Here is a 16,951-nt window from a genome sequence, read left to right on the forward strand (position 1 = left end):
GCCCTTTTCTGCGCGCTGATTATGCTGACACACACATCCATATTAAGATGCTATTTACCCCCCTGGTAGCTTCAAAGGCCAGGCTGATTAGGTTATTTTTAGCTACAAGGAGGAAAAATAATACTACTACGTAAATCCTCCCCCCTGAAAACAATTAGGGAACCCTTCCTCATCCCTCGAAGCACCCAGTCCTGCTCCCAGCCCTGCTGTGCCGTCCTGCGTGGGAGGGGGCTGGCGCGGTGCTCAGCACCCATCCCAGCCATGGCCAGGCACGGCCCAGCCTCCCCGTCCCATCGCGTGGGGCCTGATCCTGCCATGGCTGAAGTCCAAGGGAGCCTCATTATTGGCTTGATCAGGATCAGGCCTGACGCCAATTAATTAGTGTGTTATTAGTATCAATTACTCACCATTACTGGGGAGGACTGGGGAAGGGGCAGGCTCTGATTGTTAAACCCAGGTCCTGATGTTCCCTAATTACAAGTGATTACCCGGGCGGGATGCGGGATGCTGGCACGTGGGGCCCTCCTGGCGCAGGTGCCGGGTGCCCCCAACACCCCCCTCTCACGCTGGGGTGCAGGACGGGCGGGCAGCTGCCGGCGGGCTTCCTGCCGGCTGGCGGGGGCCGGGGGGCTCGGTGCCTGCCCCACTGCCTGGGACCAGGCTGCCGGCACGGCACGGAGCCCAACTAAGACGCTGCCCGTAATGGGTTGTGGCAGCGCATCCATCTCCGGCTGCCCCGCTCAGATGAACACCCCGGGCTCCGCGGGAGAAGGCTGTGGTTAATAGCACCATTCATCAAGGGAGGGGAAGGCAGGCGAGCGGCGCTGGCGGCCCCGCCGAGGCTGCAGGCAGGATGTGGCCCCTGCCGGGCCTGGCAACGGAGCGGTGAGGGCTGTGTGCCACACCGGACCCCGGCGCGAGGGCAGGAGAGGATCCCAAAGGGGCGTCCCCGGGGGTGTGCTGTCCCCCCCAGTACAAAGGGTGCTGCTGCTCCTCCATAGCTGGGTGGGCGAGTGCGTGGCCAGCGTGGCTAGTGGGCAGGCAGCTGGGCTAGCCAGGCTCAGTAGCCCCCATACACATCAGCAGCCCCCCTGAAATGGCCTGCCAGTCCCCCCTCTGCCAATAACCCGCACGGATGCCCTGGCGGAGAAGAGTTAATAATTAACGTGGAGCAATCAAAGACAATTAACCATAGTAGCAGAGCCATTACTTTTCCGACAAGGAGAAGGGGCAGCTCCCGGGGCAGGCAGGGGGACGGGCAGGGGGTGATCCCCCGGGCTACAGGGCTCCCTGGGCACGTGCCGGAGACCTGCCCCTGCTCTCCTCTCCATGCCCACAGTTTTAGGCAGCAACTGCGGGCAGGACAGGGCCGCGGCTCCCCCAGCCCCGTGGGCAGCATGATAATCACTGCCGCCAAGCCGGCACCTCTACCTGGGCTAAGGGGAAGGGATCCAGTCCCGCCTCGCTCCGCGTGCGGCTGAATGGCTGCTCGCAGCTATCGCTTAACCACAGCCCCGCGCTGCCTGCCCGTTTCTCTCTCCATCCTCCCAGCTCAAGGTTTCCGAGAGCCGGTTGTTTTCCCGTTTGGATGGGAATGCTGGCCAGGACTGAGCGCCGGCAGCCGCGACTGTGGGGGGGGCACAGGGTGAGGGGCGGCTCTCCACGCTTGATCTGTATCCAGGGATTTATCTCTCCATCCCGCTCTGCCTTCCCGGGAAGAGGGGAGCGGAGCGGGAGCCGAGAGCCGCAGCTCGGATGCCCCTGCCCGTGTTACGGTGTCCGTTTGCCAATGACAGCCATATGTGAAATGAAAAGCGGAGGGAGCTGGCTGCTCCCGGCCGGGAAGGGCCGGCGAAGGGACCCCCCTCCCCACCCGGCACCCCCTTACCAGGGCCGCCTGCGCACGTCGTAGAGGTCGATCTTATTGGGGGCTCTCCAGGGGGTGGCTGTGGGGGGAAGGCAGGCGGTGAGCGAGGAGGGGCTGTCCTGGGGAGGGGGACAAGGGGGTGCGGGGGACGGGGCAAAGGGCTGCCCAGGGCTGAGGTAGCGGCAGGCTCCGCCGCCGGCACAGTCCGGTTACGAGTGCCAGGCAGCCCTGAGGGCCGGTGCCGGGAGATGCTCGCCCACATCTCGCAGCGAGAAGGGCCCAGGCTGCCCTCGGCCAGCCCCCCCGGCCGGCCACCGCCCCCCGCTGCCCCCCGCCACGCACCGGGGTAGTAGCGGGTGACGCCGGTGGCGCTGCCGAACACCTGCCAGAGCAGGGAGGGATCCTCCTTCCGGTTCTCGATGAAGACGTCCTCCAGCGCCTGCGTCCAGTTCAGCTCGTTGAGGATGACGGTGGCTGCGGGAGACAGAGCCCGGGCGGGCGGGTGGGTGCGGGGGAGCCTGGGATGGGCTGGGGGGTGACAGGGACCACGGTGTCCCCGTGATGCTGGCAGGGAGGGAGAGGCGGTGTGTCCCCTCTCCCCTTCCCACGGAGGAGCCCACAGGGGCTTTGCAGCCGCTCCCATGGCCCCCTCGCTCCCACAGGGCTCCGGCCTCCTGCTGTCCCTTGTCCCCAGAGACCGGAGCCACCCTCCAGGGCTCCCCCGAGCGCTCACCATCCCCATCCCCTGGCGCTGGGGCAGGGACAGACACTGCTGGGGACAGCCGGTTGCCATCTCACCCTCTTCCCCGCAAAACGTCCTGCTCCTCCCGCCACCGTGCCAGCCCCGCTGCCCGGGGACAGCCACCAGCTGGGAAACCAAGGGGTTGTGTCCCCACGGGGCCGCACGGAGCCTCCCGGGCCCCACTCTGCATTCCCGCTGGCCTCCACACCTGACGCAAAAGCAATTAAGACGCTGGCAAACAACGGTTTTAAATTATTCAGCTATTAAAGCAAAAGATAAGCTGCTGGCAGCCCCAGCCTGTGATTAATCAAGGGGGGCTGGCGGAGCACGGCGAGGCAGGTACGGGGCTGGCCGGCCAGCGGAGAAGCTGCCTCAGGGACAGCGGGACCTCCTGGCGCTCACAGGGCCTTTCGGGGCACCCCAAACACTGTGGGTGCCCCGAGCCCTGGGCAGGGTTGGGTGCCCCCAGCATCCCCCAGCAGCCCGTGCTGGGCCGCCCCGGGAGCGCGGCGTGGAGGAGCCAGCCGTGCCGCTGCGGGCAGGAGCGGGCAGCTGGCAGCACCCCGAGGCCAGGTGCTGCTCCCTCCTGGGGGACCCTCAATGCATTTTCGGGGTGCAAGAGCTCCCAGGAGCGGCCCCTCTCCTCGGCATTGGGCAGAACAACCAGTGCGGTGCTGCAGGGGAGCCGGCGTGCGTTCGAGGAGTATATTTAGCTCTCCTAAAGCTTCCTCCCACACTTGTCCCTCCTCGAAACACCGTCATCACCCATTCAAGCCTTCGCCACGGCCCCGAGGTGCTGGCGGGACGTGGGCAGGTTTCACCCAGGGTGAATCCCGGACCCCTCCATCCCAGCACCACCGCTGAAGACGACTTCTCCTTCCCTCAGGCAGCTGTGCCTTCAAACCGCGATTTACTCCGTCCGTATCTCCCCAGCCATTTGTCAGCGCCGTGCCCGCACGCAGCGCTGTTATCTGGGCACTTAGGATGATTTCTTGTTTGGCTCTGTCACAGGACGTGGTTTTTCCCGGGAGAAGGGGACGCGAGCAGGCTGCCAGGCTCCTGCCTGCCGGGAGCAGCCCCAGGCAGTGCCACCGGTCCCGGCTGGGCACCGGGCTGGGCACCGACACGTCCCCGACAGCCTCGGCAGCACCTGCACGCCCAGCCCCTCGGGGCCTGTCAGCAACACCAGGCTTGTGCCAAATGCAGCCCCTATACCCTCCCTAGGCACAAACACAGCCCCTATATCATCCCTGAGCACGAATGGAGCCCCTATATCCTCCCTGTGCATGAATGTAGCCCCCATACCATCCCTGTGAACAAACACAGTCCCTATACCATCCCTGCAAACAAACGCAGCCCCTATACCCTCCCGGCACACAAACACAGCCTCTATATCCTCTCCCTGTGCACAAATGCAGCCCCTATACCTTCCCTGTGCATGAATGTAGCCCCCACATCATCCCTGTGAACACACACAGTCCCTATACCATCCCCACAAACAAGCCCCTATACATCCCTGTGCATGAAAGCTGCCCCTATAACCTCCCTGTGAACATACACAGCCCCTATACCCCCCCTGCAGATGAACGCAGCCCCTATAACCATTCTTGCACATCACTGCAGCCCCTATACCATCCTCGCGTGTGAACACAGCCCCTATACCGTCCCTGTGCGTGAATGCAGCCCCTATACCATGCCTGCGCACAAACACAGCCCCTACACTCTCCTCGCGCGCAGTGATGAGCTATCGCTCGTCGGATGGGAGGCTGTGTCCGTGGTCGGGATGGCTCCTGTCCCCCTCCGTTGAGGCCAGAGCTGCCAGCCCCCCCGGTGACATCCCCGTCCCTGTCCCCATCTCGTCCCTGTCCCCATCAGGGTGAGCCCAGCCCCGCCCCACCAGCGAGCGATTGCAGATTTAATTAAAAATGGCACAGTAAATAAAACACATATAGGATGTAATTTGTGTGTGTAGCGAGGGGTGACGGCGGAGGGCGTCTCCGCAGCACTTTAATTAGCGTGCCAGGCAGCGATAGCGCCTCTCCGCCGGGTCCCACCGGGGAGATGCTCCCTGCCTGCGGCTCTGCGGGGACCGGCCACGCTTGTCAGTGTCCCCACAGGAGGGGCCACACGGGTCACCCTGGGCCCGCACCCCAAACTTGCTCTCTGGGGTGCAGCAGCTGAGCACCCTTGCCCTGCACCCCGGCTTTTCAGAGCACCCCGATGTAGCCAGGCATGGTCTGATCCCTGTGCCCATGCACTGCTGTGCCCGTGGCTGCGGCCCCTTTCCCCACCCAGGACCCCCACCGCCCCGTCCCCTCTCCAGCATCCCTCTCCGAGCAGCCGCGAGTCCCCAGAGCACGTTCATCTCCAATTTGCCCGAGCGGGGTGATTTACGTGGCCGTGGCAGGGCATCAGCCGTGGTGTTGGCTGGTAAGCAGGGGTGAGGAGTAATGAATATTTCATCCTGCGCAGCCCACCCCGCTCGCATGATGTGCTTCATTAGCTGCCTGGCCTGCGCTAGCTGGGTAATAAAACTAATTGCAAATTTCTAATCCACTGCCGCCGCCGCGGTGAAATCATCACACTGATGCGGCTCTGAGCACAGCCCGGCCGGTAACGAGGCCGTGTACCGGGAAAGCGCTGCTCAGGGCAGGAACGTGAGCTCAGCCCCCGTCACCGCCGTGACCACTTGGGAGCCCTCGGCAAGTGCCACCGAGACAAGGGGGTGTGGGGACAGTGGTGCCCTCAGTGGTGCAGGGAGATGAGAGGTGCCCCCCAACAACAGGGTCTGGGGCTGGGTGCAGGATGTGGCCCGTGGGTGCTGGAGGATGATCTCCAGCCGGGAGTGGTCCCCAGCTTGGTGCAGAGCAGCCACTAGAGGGAAATGGAGACCGACTGTCACCATGTGCCACCGCAGCAGGGTGAGGTAGGAGAGAGCTCTGGAAGCTCAGGGACTGTGTCACCTCCCAGCGGGGACTGCAAGCTGGTGTGGCACATCCTACCCCATCTGTCCGTCCATCCATCCATCGTCCATCCCTCCCTGCCCACCGACCCCGTCCCCCTTTCTGGAGCAGCCCGCGCCCTCTGGCAGCCGCAGGGGCACGGCCACGGGGCTGACACCCCCCGCGCGCTCCCGGCAGCGGGGGCTGCCCCGGGGCGGCATCGCACTGTCCTGCCATCGCCCTGGCTGCCTTCCTGCAGGATCTCAGCTGCTCCTTCTCCCTTTTCATAACCTCAGCCCCAAGCAGCCCGAAGCCAGTGAGGAAGCATCCCTGCTTCGCCCTCTCCCACCGCCCAGCCCCATCTCGCTCCCTTCTAGGAGCAGGGAGTTGCCGTCTCCGTAACTGCTCCTGCACAGAGCTGCTCGGTCCCTCTGATGGGCTCCAGCTCCCGCTTGGAACCTCCTTCAGCTTTGCCGAGCTCTCCTCCGGGGAGGATGACAGCCACGTGGGCACAGCCGAGCTTTCCCCTGTGCCATCATTACCATTTCTCCTTTGCTCTCCACCCCTTCCGGATAACCCCTAACCCCCGATTTGCCTCTTTGGCCCGTGCTAAGGTCTTGAGGGTCCCTGGGGAGGGACACGTTGTCACCTTTGCCCTGACTCGGTGACTCTGCCTCTGCTCAGTGCCCACCCGGCTGGGTGCCAGCCTGCCCTGGCACCGAGACCCAGCCGGGGCACCCTGGGGTGACGGTCCCCGGGGCTGCGGCACCCTGAGCAGGGGATGTGGAGGCTGAGCCTGGCCTGGCAGCACAGAGCGGAGCGGAGCGGGTGAGGAGGGGCACTCACAGCCTTTGTAGATGTCCGTGGGGATCTGCACGGCAGCGTACGAATAGTTAACCTTGGTCTTGAAGTTGGCATCGTCGGTGAACTCCAGCTTCAAGGAGTTGGACTTCTCCCTCTCGATCTCTTCTCCGTCGGGATCGTCCTGGGGAAGGAGCAGAGCACACGGAGTCACCCAGGGGTGCCAGCCCCAGACACACGCCGGGAATGCCGCTGCCCAAAACCCATCACCAAATGTCTCCCCCGCGGAGACCGGCAATGCCGGCTCTCGCGCGGGATTTGGCCTGCAGCCCGTGCCAGCACCACGGGGGAGCGGGTGGGCGCGAAGGTGAGCTCCGGTTACCCTTGCCTCTCCGGCTTTGGTAGCGCGGCAGGTATTAAATCAGACAAAAAAAAAAAAAAAACCCAAACCAAAAAAAAGCCTTGAAAATCAATTAGCAGCAAAAGGCAACTATCAAAGAACAAATTAAAACGGAGCTCAGCTTAGCGCTCTGTCAATAAGCAATGCAAACAATATTTAATTATGGTCGAGAGACGGTGAATTCCCCACTGCCGGTGCTGGAGCGTGCTCCCTCACCTTCCCAGCCCTCCTCTCCCTTCCCGGGGCCCGGCTGCCCGTACGGCACGGGGACAAATCCCCTCCGGCAAGGCAGGGCCGGGCTGAGCCGGCGCAGGCAGGACGGCTGGTGGCCGCAGGCACGGGGACAGGGTCGGAGCCGAGGCCACGCGGGGAAGCAGGAGAAAAGGGGTGGCCTCGCTACAGAGCTGGGGAAATGGCCTTCGCCATCCCACTGGGAGCAAAGAAACCCGGGAGAAGGTGCTAGCTCCAGGCTGCCGTGTCCCTGCCACGAGCCCAGCGGCCAGGGAAGGCTGTTTGCAACCGGCTGTGAGATGCTCAGGGTGGGGAGGAGGAGGAGGAGGAGGAGGAGGATGCTGCAGCATCTGTCCTTTGTGCCCCCAGAGCTACATCCCCGCTGAGGAGGGGCCGAGCCGCCTGCCCCCTCCGCGGGCAGGGACAGGCACCACAGGGGCAAGGACAGGCACCACAGGGGCAGGGACAGGCCGAGCCCGAGCTGGGGCGCAGGATGGCTCCGGCCACCTTCCCACGGCCCCAGCTGCGGGAGTGGAAGGGGCAGGGGGGGTGTGGGAGAGCAGGAGCGGATCCGGCCGCCGAGCCGCCTGGTGAGGGAGCGAATTCCCCTCGAGAAGCAGCTCAGTGCCTCTCCCTTTGTGCCTCCCCCCGTGAAGTGCCTATCGCAGCCCGTGTAAGGCCGTCTGATTGCGGTAGCAGAGATCAGCCCCGGCGAAACGACAGGGGACGTGACTGGAAGCGTGAGCAGCTCCAGACAGGGCTCGTGCGGTGCCGTGCTGGGGACGGCCGCCCGGAGCGATGCCGCACGCCGTCCTGCGGCAAAGCACCCCGGCACCAGCGGGGACAGGGGGTAGGGGACGGTCCCATCCTGCTGTCCGCGATGGCCCGGCGCAAGCAGCTCTCCCACTGGCCAGGCTCCTCTCAACAAAACCCAGGGGACAAAAGATGGGAATTTCTCATGGGAAAAGCCATATATTTAAAGGAAAATAATGTGTTTGGGAAATAAACTATGAAGCTCGTTTAACACCTATCCTGGCCTCCTCCCCGTTTCCCCTTCGCAGATGATGCAGAGCGATGCCACCCCCCCTGTGCCAGCTCCGGCCGGCCACCGAGGCAGTGACATTCCTCTGACATTGCGAGGGGTGGCCAAACCATTCGCCACAGCTCGGGAGAATAACAGGATTGATACGCGAGGTTTGGGCTTTAATTCCAGCCGATGGATAGCGAGGGCTCCAGCCGTCCAGAAAGATGCTGAACTCAATCACAGCCGCAGTGGCAAAGTGGGAGGCGGGCAGGGGCCGTCCCCACCTCCCCTGAGCCATGTCACCAAGATCCAGATTACGCTCTCAATTTCATGTAAATCCAGAGAAAAGGCACAAAACCGACTGCCGGACCCCCTGCAAAGCCGCAATGCCATGGGCTATCCGGAGAGTGGATCTGGCCCCAACCCTGCCACCAACGCGGGGCTCAGGTCTCCGGGGGAAAGCGGCTGCACACACAATAGCTCGCCCCTCTCCGAGCACCGGACGGTGATTTAGAGGTGCCTGCTGAAAACAGGCTTTACACGGGATAACGCCGTGGCACCTGCAGCACCAAAAACTCTGCGTTGACACTAAAACCTTTTTGACCCTGAGCCCAGCAAAGTCCTGGTGACACCTCCCCGTCCCTCCCCATCTCAGAGCCGCGGGGCACCCTGCCCGCAGCCCGCCCGTCCCCTGCCCCTCACCGCCGCCGGGAAAATCCAACCCTCCCTATTTCCCCCACGCTGGCATGGTTATTCCCCACTCCACCGGAGCTGGAACTACCGTATGTAATCACCGCTCCTCTGTTTATCATTATTCCGCTATATCACCCACTTCTGAGGGGCTAATTTGTATTCTGCCAGGTTCGGCGCTGTCTGGCTGCTCTCATTCATGTAGCTGTAAAGAGGCATATGTAGAGATCTCGGGGACAAATATACAGCTATCTATACGTAGGACACTTCATGCATCACTGACACCTATATGGCAAATGGACCCACGGAAAGAGCTGATGTTATCCAAGCTACGTTTATCCTCTATCCATAAATCTCCTGACCTCAACTGAGTTATTCCTGTTTAAGCCAGGCTGAATTTGGCCCCTGAAATGGGGCCATTTCCACCCAGATGAAGGCAGGCAAAGCTGTCACCAGCCCAGGCAGGGATGGGAGCGTCTCGGTGCTAGGCTGGGGCTACAAGGAGCCACCTTGGGAAGGCCAGGGGAAGAAATTCTGCATTAAATCTATATTACAGCAAAGGAGAAGATGATTCAAGTTCTCCTGGATTTACACCGGTTTAACTGCGAGCATTTCGGCAGGCCCCCAGCCAGATTTTGCAGCATTTCTCATCATTACATTTCAAAAGAACTTGGAAACATCTATTTATCTGTTACAATATGTACAACGTAACACAAATAGATGCTACAGTTTGAATATATTATTTGCTACACACCATTAGAAATCGACTCCATGGCAATACATCAATATTATACATATTTATTGCTTCAGCAAGAAGTCATCACGCGCCGAGAGCTTTTGCCATCTTCAGTGCTTTAGCAGCTGGGTTGCCAGTCACAACATTTTCCCTTGAGTCTCCCAAAATGATGGATGGGGGCAAAACCCAGAGATGCCCCAACACCCAGTGAGCACCAGTGGCACTGCCCAACAGCTTTACTGGAGGCTGCCATGCTCTCGGCACGTACCTGCCCTCCATCACATCCAGGCTGGTGCTGGCTGAGGACAGCCAGCCTGCCCACGGGCACGAGGACCATTGGGTCCCCACCAGAGACGGGGTTTGGAGCTGTGGATCGAGCCGGGGATGTGACCTGGCGCAGCAGCGATGCCTCGGCCAGGCAGCTCCCGCAGATGCAGGCACCCCCGTTCATTGCTCATCTCCATGGGAACGAGCCATCACAGCTAATGATGACTGCTTAAATGGCAGCACCGATGACAAACGCAGGGCCGATCCGGCTTAGCGGTGCAGGCGGCCGCTCCGGGATGCTGGCGGGGGTTTCACAGCTCCGGACATGCCGGGTGGCCGCAGTCTTCCCCCACGGTGCTCCTCCCGGTACCCTCAGCACCAGCAGAGCTCCTGCGAGCTGCATCACCCCGACAGCATCCCTGCACCCCACGTCCTGCCCCTCACACACCCCATCACGAATATATCGCACCGAGATCCCAACACATCCTTTTGAATTTCCCAGGGGCACCCATCCATGTTAAGTCTGGGAAAGCCAGCAGAATATTCATATCAACGTGCTGTGATTACTACTGATAATGAATATAAATGGGATGTGTAGCTCAATTCACCTGCAAGCCTCAAAGCCTTTGCAAAGGCAGGGGGGTTCATTGCCATCCTCTGCAGGCGAGGGGAAATGTGTCCCAGGGCACGGGACCATTTCCCCACGGTCACGCGAGAAGCCGGCGAGAAGAGTGGTGACAGCACGTGCTCGTCCGCCTGCCGGGGCTCGGGGGGGGGGGAGCACCTTCCTGCCCGGCAAAGCCCCCGGCTGCACCCGCACAGCACCCACCGGCAGCGTCGCCTTGCGGCAGGACCCGGGGGCTCCTCGGCAGAAGCGTTTTGTTGTTGTTGTTGCTAGAAAATGCCACTTTTTTTGCAAGAAAGGGCCAGCTCTCAGATCTGAGCAGCACGCGGTCCCGCTCTCCCTGCGCAAGCCTGCTCTCACCTTCTGAGAGAGAAAGATTTTGAAACCATCCAAAGCACTTCACTCCATTTGGGGTATCTGAGGAAACGTCAAAGCCCTTTTTTTTCCCCCAAATTCAGACGGAGTTTTCTTTCCCTTAACCACAAACGCCTGCGCCAGCTCTCGAGGCAAGCGGGGCGAGGCTGAGCAGAGGGGCTGAGCCCATCCCCGGGGCTGCGGTCCTGCCCTCTGCCCCCCCAGAGGCACATGGCTGAGAACCTCCGAGCCCATGCAAAAGGGCCTTTCTCCTTCTTAAATATCTCAGCTTTTCCTGAAATGTGGCAATTTAATGCCAGGGAGGGAGACGGTGTGTTCTCTAGCCACGTTCCTGCTTTTATAGCAGCCCAGGTTATAAATAACAATCAGCCTCTCCCGCCAGCCTGCTCCCCTATCCCCCTTCGCTTTTTTTAATCTTTGCCAAAGGTACTGTTTAGAGATCTTTCTAGACCATTTATTTTTAAATTACCAGCCAGAGGAGAGAAGAAGGGAGAAGGAAAAAAAAAAAAAAAAAAGAAAAAAGGCAAAAGAAAGAAACTTCTGGGGCTGATAGCTTATCGGGAGGAAATCCAAATGTCACCTTAGTTGAGAAAGTTGGAAGATTAAATTTTCCAACACCCTTCATCTGCTGCTGACATTCAGGGGCTTTTTCTTCCCTCCTCCCTCTCCTCACCGCATCTCCCGAGCGGGGTGAGCGGCGAGCGGGCAGCCCCTGCCCGCAGCTGGCAGCCCCTGCCCGCAGCCGGCAGCCCCTGCCCGCAGCCGGCAGCCCCTGCCCGCAGCCGGGCCTGGCGCCGCGCTCTCCCCTGCCTGCCCCGCGCCGGAGGCTGGTGCAGGGCCTCCCACCACCGGCCCCTTTGCTCTCACCCCTCCCCAGGGTCCTCGAGCAGGCGGGTGGGTGCCGGAGGGCTGACCTTGGGGTGAGCAGTTCCTTCACCTGCAAACTGCGTGCCTACGGAGGAGAAGCGATGACGTTCGGTTCGGTTCGGTTCGGAGGGGGACAAAATGACACGATCCCACTTCTCCTCATGGCGTCAGCCCTGCGTCCTGCAGAGAGGACGGGGACAAGGACCAGGGCTTGCACGGATGTCCCCAGGGGTGGATGCCAGGCCCTGATGGACGCTGCACCACCACGGGTACATCTCTCCATCCATGGGAGGAGCAGCGACAGCAAAACCTCTTGTCCGCCACTTTACAGCCTGGGAACCAACAGCTCCCGGCTGATGCGAAGCGGAAAATGAAGCCCGTAACGTGGTCCTCCAGCCGGGACCTGGGCATGGCTCCATCAGCTCCGCCAGAGAATGGCACATCCCAGGGGATTTTGGCCTCAGCTGTGACTTAAGCATCATCCCCTGCCATAAACACAGTGCTAAAGATGGAAACCCACTTCATTTCTGCGTTGTTCTGCCTGTGCTCGCCAACCGAGAGCGTCTGCTGATGGAACGCTTCTCCCTGGATAAATCCCATAGCCCTTGCTAGCGAGGAGAGGTGAAAACTTTGCTTCTGCAAACATTTTGAGAGCCTTGGGGACACCCAGGAAAATTTTCTGATGTTCCCATTTGTTAAAAACCACTTGGAAATCCAAAATCTGTTTAGGAAGATAGTGGAGCTGAGGCGCAAGCAAAATGAATAGGAAGCTCATTTCTTTCTCACCGTAGTTAAAGCCGGCGTAAGGCTTGTGAATAAGCCCCAGTTACATTGAATAGGCATTGTCCATCAGAACTAACTCCATTTCAGCTAGATCCTGCTCAATTTAAATATAAAAACTGAAGCTAAATAAAGAGGGAAAGAGCGCTATTTAGTTCCATTCAGACCTTCGGGTATCATCTCCCTCCTTTTTTATTTCAGCATCACCTTTTCTCTCCATTATTTTTGCTGGAATTAAATTTGCTGGGATTTCACCAGGAAGCAGCAATGGCATTGATAGGGAAGCGTCCTCCCTGCTGAACCCACAAATCTTGGCAAGAGGACACCCCCAATTTTCCTTGATTTTTCCCCAGAGGAGGACGGAAGTCGGTGTGGCTGATGATGGAGTTGCAAGGCTGTTCCTCCCCGATGACATGCCACCTCCCTTGGGGAAGGGCCGGGCTCCGGGGAGCTGAGCCCCACGGTCCCCCGGACACTGTGCCACGCCACGGTGCACGGTTTCTCCCCAGTGCCCCGTGTGCCGGGAGGGCTCGGTGGGCACAGCTCCAAGGTCGAGATGCCTCCTATTTCCTAGTCCTGCCTGCAGAAATGGCTAATCCCAAAGCTAACAGCCAGGAGATGCCAGCTCAGATTGCCGCTGCCGACACCGGTTGAGTATGGGCAGCCGGGACCAGTCAGGGTAACACCGGGCATGGGGACGGCCAGCTCCCCTGTCCCCTGCCCCGCGGCAGTGACGGCAAAAGCCCTGCCCAGCCTGAGGATGCATCAGTCCTGCTCCTCGGCCCCCCGGGCAGGGAGCTGCCCTGCTCCCCGGGCTATCTCCTCCCGCCAGCGAGTTTTTCCTCTGCTTCTATCCAAAATCTGCTTTAATGCATTTTAAGCCCATTAGCTCCATCCTCTCCAGAGTGGCCATGGAGAGCAGGACCCTCCCCTCTCTCCTTTGGCAGCTTCCCCCAGGCTGGGGAGGGACAGGAGACGTTCCCTGCTCCGAATGAGCAGGACCGTGAGCAGGGAGACCTGCTCGGGAGAGCGAGCACCCTCCGTTCGGTCACAGCATCTGCCCGACCTCTCCCTTCCACCTCCCAGACTGTGGCTCCGGCTTTCCCTGCCAAGGAGCCCTCCTGCTGTCACCGCCTGGGGACAATGGCACCGGTGGTTTGACAGCCACCACTTCTGCTTTGAAGGCCTTCATCCTCTGCTCCAGCCTGCCCCAGCTCTGCTCTGGGCCATCACCGCCAAGGCGAGGTGAGAGCAGAGCCAGAGCTCGGCGCAGGGTGCATCGCCCGAGCTGGTGGGACCCCATCAAGCCCGGATCCTCCCCTCCCTTCTGCACGGGGCCTTCTGAAGGCTCGCGGGGTCACCTGAGCATTATTTTCGGACGAGGCCGTGTGGTTTGCAAGTGCTTTGTTGCCAACACCACGTGCTGCCGCTCCTCCCCTCCTGCTGCCGCTGGCACATCTGCTGCCGGCTCTGCCTTGGGGCAAGGACGGGTCCCGGGCACCGGTGCTGGCTGGGGCTGCCCCCAAGCCCCCACCTGAGTCTGCTCGGGGCTCCTGGCCAGCTCCAGGACACCGCGACGCACTTGCTCCGCAGCGGCCCCATGTCAAGAGCATCACCGACCCAGCGAGCCCCTATTTCGGAAGGATCCCATGGCACGGCACAACGTAGGAGCCGGGTGACCCGTCACCTGCCAGCAAGACGGGGTGCTGCAGGGTAGCAGCCATTGCCGGCGGAGCATCCAGCGCCCGCAGCGCGGCACCTGAGTGCCGTCACCGTCACCGTGCGGAGGAGCCGGCAAATGCCAGCCCCCTCGGGAGCGCCGGGAGAGCAGAGCTGTCGGGTCTGTATTTAAAGCACTGATTGCCAGAAATCACAGGACGGCTGTGCCGGGAGGGGGGCAGAGAATTAGATTCAGTCTCTAATTAAAGGTTTGCTCCTCATTTGAATTTCAGATGCCAGCTTTAATTTTAGAAACTTTTGCAGGCAGCGGAGCGACCTGCCCACCTGCCTGCTGCCGGGCTCGGCGCCGGCGGACAGATGCCACCACGGCTCAGCTGGGGGGGAACACGGCTGCGCACCGGGCACTCGCTGCCCACCGCAGAGTCTTGTTACGCCGGCTGTAACGAATGCTGTGCCATGCCCCCCCCGGTGACGGTGCCGGCGGTGCAGCAGGGACGGTACTCACGTATTCAGTGTCGGCCTTGGAGTCGTAGTACTCGATGTCTTCCTCCTGCAGAGAAAAGGGAGAGCTGAGTTAGTGCTGGGCAGGGACGGGGATGGCAGAGGGGTCCCTCTGTCATGCTGCTGGCAGCCACCGCGTCCCTGGGACTGAACCCTGCCCACCCCACGCTGTCACTGGGACGTGGTCGGGACACCACGTCCCCCTCGTCCGCCCTCCGAGGACCAGCCATCGCCTGCCGCGCTTCCCTCCGCTCATGGCTGCCGCCGAGCCGCAGCAGTGCGGGGCCACGCACGGCCTCTGCCACGGCCAAACAGCCCTGCGACGGTGCCACCGGCGTGACCGCGGCCTCTGCGCTGCCACCGGGTGCGAGGTTGCACCGTGTCCCCGCACCCGGGATGCTCTGGTCCCGTCACAAGCATCGGGAGCCACGGGAGAGGTGGGCACAGGCAGTGTGGCAGGCGGTGGCCCTGCAGCCGGCAGAGCTCCCCTCCCCGCAGAAACAGCAGAAACAGGGAGAAGAGCGTCCTCGCTTCCGCGGAGAAACGCACGTCATTAATTTGGGGTATTTAGAGCCTATTTAGGCAGAAAGGTCTGCTCAGATTCCTCTTCCCCACGCGTCGGGACGCGAGGCAGCTGGTAAAATTCCTAACGAGGCAATTCGGAGAGCAGCAGTGCTGTCACAACAGCGTTTCGTGTGCCATCAGAGGGGGTAATTAAAGGGCACTTGGAGACTCTTCTCTGCGTGCCGGGACGCGAGCGCGATGCAGGCGCACCGGCAGCCGTCGCGGCACTAACACGTCTGCCACTCAAACAGCCGTCAGCAGCCGCCGCGCAAACCAGCCTTCCTCCCCGCACGCACAGGCAGCGCTTTGGGATGATTATTGCCGTTATTATTTAATAAGGAAAGCGATCTGGGCCCAGAACAGAAACCCAGCCCAAACCTTAACGGCGCTGAGTGCATCCCTGACCTCCCCGCTCCTGCTCTGCTGCTGCCTCGGCGGCACCCAGCCCGGCCACGGCCTTGTGCCGGAGCCGGTGGCACCGTGACACCCAGCCCAACCTGGCCACGGGCTTGTGCTGGGGCCGGTGGCACCGTGACGCCCAGCCATGGGCTCATGCTGGTGGCACCGTGACACCCAGCCCAACCTGGCCACGGGCTTGTGCTGGGGCTGGTGGCACCGTGACACCCAGCCCAACCTGGCCACGGGCTTGTGCCGGGGCTGGTGGCACCGTGACACCCAGCCCAGCCCCGTCACAGGCTCGTGCCGGGGAAAGGGACCAGCAGGACCCAGCAGGTCCCTGCCAGGCAGCTGGCACCTCCCGCTCCACCGTCCCGGCCCCAGTGGGAGCTGGCAGTCACTCGCCCCTCGCCGGCACTATCCTCTAGCCACAAACCTGCTCCCCAGAGCGGTTTGCTGCTGCTTCCCCAGGCTGTTAGGACACAAGACCACCGAGAGGTGGGAAAGCCCCTGGAGCAGGGATGCTGCTCTCTTGGGGGCACCGGGGGCAGGGGGACCCCGGCAGGCTGCACGGCCGGCGTCCCCCCGGGATGGGGATTGCAAAGGGCAGTTTCAGCACCCTCCTGGGCAGAGGGGCCGGTCCCTCCCACAGGCTCTGCGGCTTTAATCACGGCGATAAGACAGCACCGAGAGGGGAAAGTGAAAAAAAAATCGACGCAGCATCTTCCAATTTCTGCTATTAAAAAGCCTAGTCATTAAGGGAATGTACTTATTAATTATCTGTGATTTGTTGTGAAATGCTGAGGGGTTTACAACAACAAGAAAAGGGAAAAAAAAAAAATTAATTTCTCTTCGGATGCCCTCCCCGCGCCGCTCCCGGCCCCACGCGCGCCCCTGCCCCTCGCCGCTGCTGCCGTCTCCCCGGGTCCGCGGCCATCTGCACTTCCTAATTAAAGGAACCCCCGGGAGACCCGTAACACAAACGAGCTAATTTCATGTTTAATGATCTTTAATCAGAAGTGAGTGTGACTAACAACAGCCATCCAGAAGGTGCTTTGTTATTCATTTTATCTTCCATTGGCTCCTCCGAAAAGCTCAAATCCCCTCCGACACGTGGTGGCCCCGCTCCCGCGGTGGGGGAGAGGGTGGCGAGGTGATGCTCGGGGAGGAGAGCCGGTCCCCTGGTCCCGCTTTCACCCGCTCCAGTGCTCCCAGGGCATGGCACGGCACGGCACAGGGCGCAGACCTCCTGGAAGGACATCTCTCCCACCGGTTTCCCTAGGGATCACAGAGCCCTTGCCATGCACTTTTTCAAGCCCTGACGGACCCCAGGAGCAGCTGGGTGAGATCCCGGCCCCCCTCACGCCACCGCTGAGGTTTGCAGACACGAAATGGCACATGTGGGACGGCCAGCGTCACCGCAGCCCTGGCCCCAGGACATGCCCTGATGCCAGGCTCTGCTC

General features: G+C 61.3%; 1 protein-coding gene across 2 annotated transcripts in view; it reads right to left on the reverse strand.

Annotated features, from left to right (window-relative positions):
• The window catches only part of CACNA2D2 (calcium voltage-gated channel auxiliary subunit alpha2delta 2), a 227,615-nt gene that overhangs the window by 19,844 nt on the left and 190,820 nt on the right, over positions 1-16,951 (reverse strand). For both annotated transcript variants that reach the window (XM_075159250.1, XM_075159249.1), the window contains exons 5-8: positions 14,533-14,577; positions 6,398-6,536; positions 2,210-2,341; positions 1,889-1,946 (exon numbers count right to left, since the gene is read on the reverse strand). In XM_075159250.1, the coding sequence (XP_075015351.1) occupies positions 1,889-1,946; positions 2,210-2,341; positions 6,398-6,536; positions 14,533-14,577 (374 nt within the window). The remainder of the gene's footprint in view (positions 1-1,888; positions 1,947-2,209; positions 2,342-6,397; positions 6,537-14,532; positions 14,578-16,951) is intronic.

Source organism: Calonectris borealis, chromosome 10 (genome assembly GCF_964195595.1).
Source record: "Calonectris borealis chromosome 10, bCalBor7.hap1.2, whole genome shotgun sequence".
NCBI classification, from domain to species: Eukaryota; Metazoa; Chordata; class Aves; order Procellariiformes; family Procellariidae; genus Calonectris; species Calonectris borealis.